The following is a 10358-nucleotide window of genomic DNA, read 5'->3' as shown; positions in this document are numbered from 1 at the left end:
AAACGGTTTTGTGCATTTTTCGTTTTATCGCCAATATTTGCTGAACATAACGGCAGCGCCATCTGTTATCGTTAGTATCTACGAACAACGATTTAGCTAAGATGCGCGAACCATGCTCTTAGCTGAATATTATAGTTATTACTATTTATTTAAATATTTTCTTTTTATACTGGCGAGTCACGAGTGAATTGAAGTTTTATTTCTCTGTAATCACCGTAACGAGTTTAGGGCGGTGATTAATGAATGGTGATCCGAAAACCGGAACGGTGATTTAATTGAGAGGTTGAGAATTTTAATGATGTATTAATTTTAGAAATAATCGATAGGAAATCATTTACCGCAGTATTTAATGTCTTAATGTATCACACTATAGTGTTAACTAGATAATAGAAACAGTCATTTCCGACGAGGATTGGAATTTCGAATCAAATTTCTTAAAAATTGTAAACACAGCAATAGCTATTCTAAGCATGACTTGAAAATTAGGGAATAAAACAATATTTAAATAAAAAATATATAAACATATAATATATATACATTGAAAACAGTTATGTAATATATAAACAATAATAACAAAAAAAAACGCATCTGACGGGACGACACAATAAACTTTGACGAGGGGGGGGGGATACGATATGGCGTATTCGGTGCAATATATAGCAAGTTAAAAGGGCACTGGACCACATTCACACAATTCTGCCGATCGGTCCTGCGGAGCAAACAAGTGTCGCGGACACGTTTGCTCGGGCTCGCGACGCATCTACTGTTACAGAATGCGAGGCCTGACTTCCTCGGACGTGGGAGCGACGGTTTACTGCGACGGATGGGCTAGGCGAGATCGCGATGGGACGATGTCGTGCGCGACGACATGGTGATGACGGATGACGATTCTAGCGACGGACTGCGACGATCGAAACACGGACGAGCGAATATTGTTGGAGCTACCGAATCGGCGGTGACCGGACGCCGAACATCGGCCGCCGAGATGGTCTCGGGACGTAAAAGAGAGTTAGCGGACTGCGCACCTGCAGGGCCATCTCGTCGGCCACGTCTGCGTCCGGATGCCGCCGTCGGAGTCACGTGCCACCAAACCCAGAAACTTTGAGTTTCCACGGGTCCAACAGCGCCGCTGACTGTGGAGTCATTTGTGAGGTGGCAGGGTGGGCATTTGCTTCCCCCCTTCTCAATAGTGGGCCGCTGTCGGATCACCGTGCCGGATATATGCTAGTTATGGGCCGCAAGCCCGCAAACATGATTTATGACATTCATGTCATTGCTAAATACAATTTAACCATGATTCGTGGCTCGTGCTAATACGTAAATAATTATAAGGTAATCTGCATGACTATCTTTATTAGTTTATTTGTTATAACTGTGGAGAAGGAAACAGCTTCATTAATAAATTTAAATCAAGCTGTTTGGAGCTATGAAAACTAGAAGATACCCTGTTATTGCCTATAGCATCTAAGCAACTCTTGAAAAACATAATAATAAATACTTGATAATTTATTGTATGTTTTGTTTTAATTTTTGTTAATACCTTTGTACTCGCACTTGGCGCAAATAGGACATAAATTGGGGTAAAATTCCCCTCAAAGTAAGTCATCATATAGTAGCTAATAATATTGAATACAATGTATACAATATATATTCGTTACTCAATGCTAATAGCCAATAGGTAATATTAGGTATAAAAAAATGTGTTATTTATGCTATAGAGTAACTACGGTTATCTCAAATAACCGTGATGGTAACTACTAGTTATTAACTAGTATATATAAAATTATGTAAGAAGGCTGTTTGTATTGAGAGAAAAATATAATTGTAAAGTAATTGTTAGCGAGTGGTTTTTTTGTTTTTTATTTGTTATTATGGCCCGGTCAAAACTTTTGCCCCCCTTCTCAAAAACTGAAAAGACGCCACTGGTCGCTGACGTCCGCTTTCCCAGCTCCTATACACATTAACTCACCCCGTGAACCAAGTCACCGCCGCCGTCGTTCGAGTCATCACCATCACCGTCGTCGGCACGGCCGGGCCGGAATCGTTGCCCGCGCAGGTACCGCTAGCCACACCACGTCGCCGCGAGCCGTCACTCTGCTCGATCTGAGCGTCTGAGCGCCCGCACCATCGCTAGACGGTCAACCGCGTCACGGGAATCGCGAGCTTACGAAGACCGCGAACCCGTTTGCGCTGCAAGTGATCGGAGGAAATGTGCGTAGGTGACTTACCGCCCAACACCTTCGTGCGCTTTTTCGTATCCCCCCCTCTCGTCCTTCGTCGCCGTCGTCCTGTCAGATGTACCGGCCAAAGGGGTCGAGCTCATCCGCCGCCGCTACTCTGGACGGATACAACAATAAGCGCGCAACACAGCACGCTTGACGCGCTTCCACACCGCAGCTAAACGCCACTGACAGCGGGAATTGCGTCTTTTTTGTATTGATCTGTCCGGCTCAAGCCAACAGATCTGTTGTCTAAACTCGGCAATATCATCTGGGTCCTTGACGATGTCTGCACCCTCGATAGCATCGCCCGAATGTTCGACTTCTGCTACGGCCGTTCCGGTTTCATATGAGGCCTCCACGTCTTCGCCATCGCCATCAATTGAAATAAGGTCCTCTACCTCTACTACATCTTACAATACATCGACTTCCACCGTTTCTGGTTACTCTTCCAATACATCGACTACAATTTGGTCGATTATATTATAAGTCAATTCGCCCAAGAACGATTGCAGTGGTGAGGCAGTATCGTCTGCTGCATCAAGTGTCATGTTGTAACTATTAGTTGAAGCCATATTTATGTCAATAGTGAATTACACATGAGTATTTATTAGCGTCTGGCCTGGTACGGAAATAAGCTTTTTTTATTATTGTCGGACACAGTGACAGAAGATCACCCGGAAAACGAGGATTTCGAATATTTCGATTCATATTGTACCCGTTTTAAACTTTTAAGTGGTCTTTTTTTATTTTATTTTTCAATATAAAATTATACTTCATTCGATTTAACTCTTTGCACACATTTTTTCAATATAAAAAAATTGACAATGTCGAGCAAGTGCACATATTAATTCAGGAGCGTATTTAGAAATTTCTTTTGGTAGGGGCTGAGGAATTTTTAATTATATTGAACTTCTAAAATTTACATATGATAGGACATAATAAGCAAACTTAATAAATATTTCCTGGATTTCGGAGGAGGGGACTGAAGCCTCCTCAACACCCCCATAAATACGCCCCTGATTAACTTTATAAAGTTATAGACATAGTATTTGCATGGTTACGGCCTTACGGGAATGGTAAAATGGGTTCCAAATGTCCTTATATGGGTGAATAGTTGTGTCGAGAAAAAAAAAAGATAGTAAGTAAATTGGACGTAGCCCATTGGGCTCCCGTTTTCCTAAACGGCTGCACATCCCAATCCCAAGGTGCCCCGTCGAAAAATAATTTACAAACAGGTAAATTCCCAAATTGCTAACGGTAATACCGGTATACCAATTTGAGCTCCTCTGAGTCTCTAGTTCTAGTATAGGTAAACGAATTTTACGATTTTTATATTAAAAACAATAATAATTAATTTTGTCATCTATTTTGAGTATATAAAAAAGTTATGCTAAGAAAATGTACCTATAATTTAAATTTTTGATTTTTTAAATATTTTTATGTATACAATATGTTTAATATACTTTTTATATTTTTATATTTTTTTAACTTTTAAATTGAATTCACAATAATACAATAGTATATCAGTATATACTTTTTTATATAATTTTTATAATTTACTTAGTGTTCACCAACACATTTTTAATCACACCTCTTTTGAGACAGTGCTAAATATTTACAGGTAAAATTAATTTAGTCAGTGACTTCATATTTAGTTCTTTTTTAAAAATAATCGGTTCACATATACAGACATACAGTTAATTAGTTCAAAACGGGAAAAATAATTAGCATTAGTAGATTTATATAAATACAGATTTGTTGAGTATCGTAAACAAAGACGGTGTCCTGAATAGAGGTGTTTAAATAATAAAAATTATACGGCGCTCATTTTTTCTATCAAAAAATTTTTGTTTGCGACGTCGTTGGCAGCCATAATCATGATGCAGATTTCAAGCACTTGTAATTTTTATTAACCAACCAACTAAAATTAAAGAAAAAATTACAATTTATAATAACAAGAGCAATGAATTGTATTATAACGTTTTATTTAAAATTATGCGGAATCATATATATAAATATGAAATTTGTATGAATCGTGTATGTATATCAATAGTTATTAAAATCTACACGATTCCGAAAATTTGCCTAGTACCTAAACTAATTTTTATACCCGAGACTCAACTTACTACTTTCTAAATGTACACTGCAAATTAAAGCGGACTCAATTTACTAATAGCTCTGATGGTTAATTATAATTAAGAAAACTGTGATCTGTATTGATCTTAATTTTGGTTGTATGGAGGGCACCTTTCCCGAACGATATACCGTTCTCTAATCGAACGTTATTGAACCAGTACGAAAAAGGTAGGTGAGTGAGAACCGCTTTGCTGTACATTAGGTATCAAGTGGACCATTATTATAGATGAGTTAAATTTGAATTCAATGATATTATCATTGTTGTATACGAAAATCCATTCTGAGTGGTCTATCAGCCTATATTTCACTAAGTGATATGTTTTTTTGGTATAGAAATTATAAAGTAAATTATTTTAAAAATTAAAATAAAAAAAAAATTTGAATGCCTTTAAATAATTGAAAAAGACTTAAATTTTATCATGTAATGAAAATGATAATATAAACATTTGATGAAAATTAAAAGTGTCTAAATTGCTAGTTTTTTTTTTTTTTTTGAAATACAATAAAATATAAAAAAATTGTTTGAGAAGAAATAATTATTTTACGGGTGAATGTCAAATGTCGTAAACATTTGAACGTGAAACGTTCATAAAAAATAAATTAGCTTTTCGGAGTTTTTTTTGTGTATAGGTTAAAAATCCAATTAAAACTTTGTTTTAAATTTTTAAGCTTTAGGTATCTATAAAAATAAAGTTTTTATGATTTTCTTATTATTTTTTAATAATTCACTGATTTTCGTAATTTTTATGAATGTTGTCAAAATTCTAACTTAAAACGCTTATAAAAAAAATATTAAATTTCAATAATTTCTATAATACCCAGCAAATAATTTTTATTTAACATTTATAAAAAAAACTAAAAAAAAAAAATGAAATTTCTTATGCCTATAAATAATTCAAATATTTTGAAAAATTTATTATAAATAAAAAACAATAACATAAATATTTGGGGGAAATTTCAAGTACCTATCTATGGTTATTCGTTTTAGAGTTACATCAAAAAAATAAAATCGATTTTGTCGAAAATTAGATTTTCTTATTTTTTTTGCTTGTTTTATAAGATTATAAAAATAAGTAGATACTAGGAATTTAAAGTTTGATCTCTTCAAAGTACAAACTAGATCCAATTTTATATCCAATACCATCCTGATTTTTGAAAATCGAAGCATTTTATCGACAACTAAACAACTAATTATTGTGTACTCATCTATATAAAAAAAAAATTTAAAAACAACACATTATTGTAAAATCAAAGCGTTTATTTCTCGGCTCAGTCGGCTTAGAATCTAAAAAAACAAATCAATCTGCTGAATCGGCATTTATTTTGTAATAATATTATTTTTGTTGTTATCTTGACATTTCGTGTGAATTTTAGCTTTAAATTGACATTCAACTATTTAATCGCTGAGAAAATCTAAAATCATGCAATTATTGCAATTACGATACTTATGATAGCATATATGAAGAGTAAAAGTATCTTTATTCTTCATAATAATATTATGACATATTATGTTCATTACTTTGTTATGCATATCTATTAAAAAATTTAACATTGAAAAGTCTTAAGGGACGGGGAGTTTATTTTGCATAGGTAGTTACTATATACCTAGTACCTACATAATATCTAACATTTTTTTCGTTGATACGTTTAATAATAATAAATAATATATGTTTTGTCGTTTTGATGAATTTAAAAATACTTACAATAAATAGAGACTATGTATACTAGTATACTGTATATACACAGTACGCAAATAAAAGGTGGAGGGGATGAAACTAGCACTCATCACCTCCAAAAATTGTTATACTGTGTCCTTTATTATAGTTTTTAGTCAACAGAATTTATAAACAATACAAAAATAAAACTCTATTTTAAACGACATTAAATCATTCATTAAACAAAATATAAATATAGCATGGCAGAACTATTGGGACTAGGTCCCAGCTTCCAAAAAATGTAAAAAGATACCAAAAAGTGGCAAACTCCTCAAAACATAAACAGACGCCAAGAAGTTACTCTAACCAGAGCGAGAATTGGACATTCATTTTTGAACCACTCATTTCTAATCAGCAAAGATCCAACCCCTATATGGTTATATGCATTAATTGCCAACAATACTTAACCATCCAGCACATCATCCAAGACTGCTCAGATATCCAAAGCATCCGTAACACCCTATCAATACCAGACAGACTAGAAGAAGCTCTCTCAACGAAGAAAATTATACACTCATCTTACATTTTTTTACAAAAATCAATATTATAAACAACCTCTAACGGTTCTAACCAATTTGTATAATATCTGTAAATATCCTATTATCCTGATGTTAAAACTTGTTCTCTTTAATTTTATTCACTAATGTAACACACAATGATTAGAATGCAACATGTACACAAAGCTAATAACCTCAAATGTTGAACCCTCTTTTCTTTTCAATAAAAAAAAAATTTTATGTTCTTCCAAACGGTTTTTTTTAAATATATACATTTCAAATTTCAAAATGATAAATTTATTAGCATTTTAAAATAGTTTTTATTTTTATTCATAACAAAGTTATTACAACTCGTATTTTAGTTAAAAAATATTGAAAATTCATCGAGAAAATGCTGTTATCTTTGAATTTAGTAGTCGATTGATATTTGATTGATCTAATTAAGTACAAAACATAAATATATACCTACCCTATACCTAGTACCTACATATATTAATATATTAATAATCATTATCGTTTAGATATAATAATTAATAACATATTAACATGTCAACATGTCTTCACTCAGTTAATAAATTCCTACTTAGTACCAGCAGTACCTATATCGGCTATATCAATAACACACTAACTATTTATTAAGTATATCTATTAGGTATATAATTTCATTTCCCTATTTAATCTAATATTTTATAATCCATTGTAATCTATTAAGCACACATTTTTTTAAATTATTTATAAATATATATATGCATATAATATATATATATAATTATATTTATATGTATTACTTAAGTTTCAATAACATATTTTAATGTATTAAATTTGAAACATTTTAAAATATATTATATAATAATAATAATAATAATAATAATAATAATAAAAAAAAAATAAATAAATCATTGACCCCATGTATGCACCATTTCTGACACCCTACCACCTGTCCTGCCATCAAGCGGTTATCAGCTGAGTGCTTGTGTGTAGGAGAGAGATAATGCGAAACAATAATAAATGACTCATTTAGATATACAGTCATACTAGTCATACCATTGTATTCTAAAACATTCTCATAGACTATAGAGCACTGACTACGGACTACAACAGTTACTTACAGACTACAGTTACAAATTTACAATATACTAATCTATGAGTTACACTGTTGCAGACGTCCAGTAAAGTTGTTGTCTTGAACTCTTTTATAGTTGTATTGTAGACTGTAGTCAACACAGTCGTTGTATAATTTTTTCGTGTCTAGTTTTTCCATTCTTCTACATTTTTTTTACTTTTCTCTGTAAAGCCACACCGACGTCATGTCACTGTATCCTTCTTTGGAAGATTTAAAATTGGACGAATTTATTAAGGTATGTTGTATGTGTTGTATGTTTGTTGGCGATTACAATTGTTAACTGTTCATATGTAACGGAATTCGATTTTAACAATCAACAGTTTACATTTAATATTGCCTATATAGTGTGAAATGTAAATTTTATAATTGATTATTAATACATATTTTGTTTTTGTCACATAATTTTATTATGTTTAAATAAATTGCAGACTCAAAATCAAATTGCCCAACAAAATGAAAATCCACCTCCATTTATGGCTATTTGTCCACCGCATCCATCGGGTATGGACCAAGAATCACTTGGTGCCATGTATCCAATACTCAATGATTATTTGGGATTAGAGCTTAGTATTTTAGCACAAAATAATAGCATTGACATTCCTTCCCAGAAAAGTCCAGAAAAAAATAACGCTGTAGCGATTCCTTTCCAGAATAATCTAGCGCATGTGACAAATGGTGTTCGTAAGGTAAACGATTGATTTTAACTTTACTTATACTAATATTTTTTGTGTTTGTAGAATTATTAAAATCTAACATTTATTTTTTACATTTTAGTTGGTGTTATGTAAAGATGGGAAAGGCCAAATAGGATTAAAAATGTCCACATTTAACAATGGTATATTTGTTAGTGTTGTAGTACAAGACAGTCCTGCTGCTAAGGCTGGTTTAAGATTTGGTGATCAAATACTACAAATAAATGAAGTTTTTGTTGCGGGAATGAGTGTTGATAAAGTCAACAAAATTTTTAAAGAATGTTCAGTAAATAATATTTGTGTTATTGTCAGAGACAGGTAATGATGGATAAACTTAAAATAATTTCTATTTAATAAATTCATTTATGTTTATTATTCTTAGGCCTTTGGAACGTACAATAAATCTGTACAAAGACCGTACTGGCCAGATTGGATTTCAATTCAAAAATGGTAAGATTAACAATATTGTCAAAGATTCATCGGCAGCTCGTAATGGAGTCCTCACAGATCATCAGTTATTGGAAATCAATGGACAAAATGTTATTGGTATGAAAGACAAACAAATAGTGGACATTATTGCTAATGCTGCAGACTCGATTAGCATAACTATCATTCCAGTATCAATTTATGAACACATGATCAAAAAGTATGTTAATAATTGTTTTCATCTTCAAAAAATATTTTTAAGCTACTAGCCATTAACAATAAATTCTAATCTTGTTTAACTTGTGGACTGTATGCCAACATCAATTTGTGTCCTTTGGGTTGTTCAACGAAATGTTTATATATTTGGCACCAAGTGTGTCAAAATAGATTCAAATTAAATTATTTTTTATTATTTTACTCGTATAGCTGAAAGTTTTGATCGTCAGTTAGCGTGATTGAATAAATATTTTAAAATATACATTCATACACTGTTCTAAAATATGATGAGTAGTAAATATGAGAGTAGTTTTTATTTATTTATCTAGAAGATATTAATTATTATATGTGCATTAGAGTGAGCACTTCTATCTACTAAAAAATAGATGCAGTCAACATGTTAAACACGGACCTTAATTCACTTAATTCAGTTGTATAGCTTAGTTTTCTTTAACATTATTAAGTATTTAACGTTGTTAGTCACTTTATAATATAAATTAATTTGTGTTGTAATTTCTTTAAAGTTAATAATTATAATGGCTTATTTGAGTATTTTATTTTAATTTAGAATTGCTCCATCATTGATCAAGAACATAATGGATCATTCATCAATTTAATAACAAAGAAGAAATTTACTCATTTGTTGAAGTCATATTTAAAGTTTATTATTTACTTAACATAGTTTCATTTTCATTTGTGATTTATCTTTGCATGGAAAGGTCATCCATTAGTTAATATTATCTAGTTTTTTTTATACAAATGGGCAAGATATAAAAATTATACTTACTACTTAAATTCAACTATAATTCCTATATTACCTATTCTATGTTTATTTTTTATTATTTTTTATAAATATTTAATTCTGAAATGTTAAATTTAAAAAAAAAAAAATTTAATCATTTTGTAATGTATAATATAATAATTCAATTTTATTCCAATTGAAGTAGAAAATTTTTTTTTTTTTTTTTAAAAAAATTAGATCTTTTATTATAATTAATAGTATTTATTTGTTTTTTTATATGTATTTTTTTTTAATTACTAGAGCACTATTTATGTATTTTAGATATGAACTAAAATTAGCTAAAGCTTTGTTGTAGTTTAATGTTATAAACTATTTTAATTAAGATGGTTTTTACTATTTTTTAAATCACTCATCTTATCTATAACAATCTATATTTATTGATAACGTTATTTTAAGTATTATAAAGATAAAATCGTCAACTTTGTTTAAAAATATAAATTATTTAGGCAAACTTAAAATTCAATTTAAATTGGTATACTATTATACTCGAAAAACTATTTTGTTTTTAAGGATGAATTTTTAGAATTTG

General features: G+C 30.9%; 1 protein-coding gene across 1 annotated transcript; it reads left to right on the top strand.

The window, feature by feature from the left end:
• Positions 1–7590: 7590 nt before the first annotated feature.
• LOC113548601 (syntenin-1-like) lies at positions 7591–9841 on the top strand. The gene is made up of 5 exons (XM_026949561.1): positions 7591–7928; positions 8122–8379; positions 8468–8703; positions 8768–9031; positions 9596–9841. Exons 1-5 carry the CDS (start codon positions 7878–7880, stop codon positions 9642–9644), a joined length of 858 nt encoding a protein of 285 aa, XP_026805362.1. The 5' UTR covers positions 7591–7877; the 3' UTR covers positions 9645–9841.
• The last annotated feature ends 517 nt before the right edge of the window (positions 9842–10358 follow it).

The sequence above is a fragment of the Rhopalosiphum maidis genome, chromosome 1 (genome assembly GCF_003676215.2).
Source record: "Rhopalosiphum maidis isolate BTI-1 chromosome 1, ASM367621v3, whole genome shotgun sequence".
Taxonomy (NCBI): Eukaryota; Metazoa; Arthropoda; class Insecta; order Hemiptera; family Aphididae; genus Rhopalosiphum; species Rhopalosiphum maidis.
The sequence above is the reverse complement of the archived record's forward strand: the minus strand, read 5'-3'. Positions and strand labels throughout refer to the sequence as shown.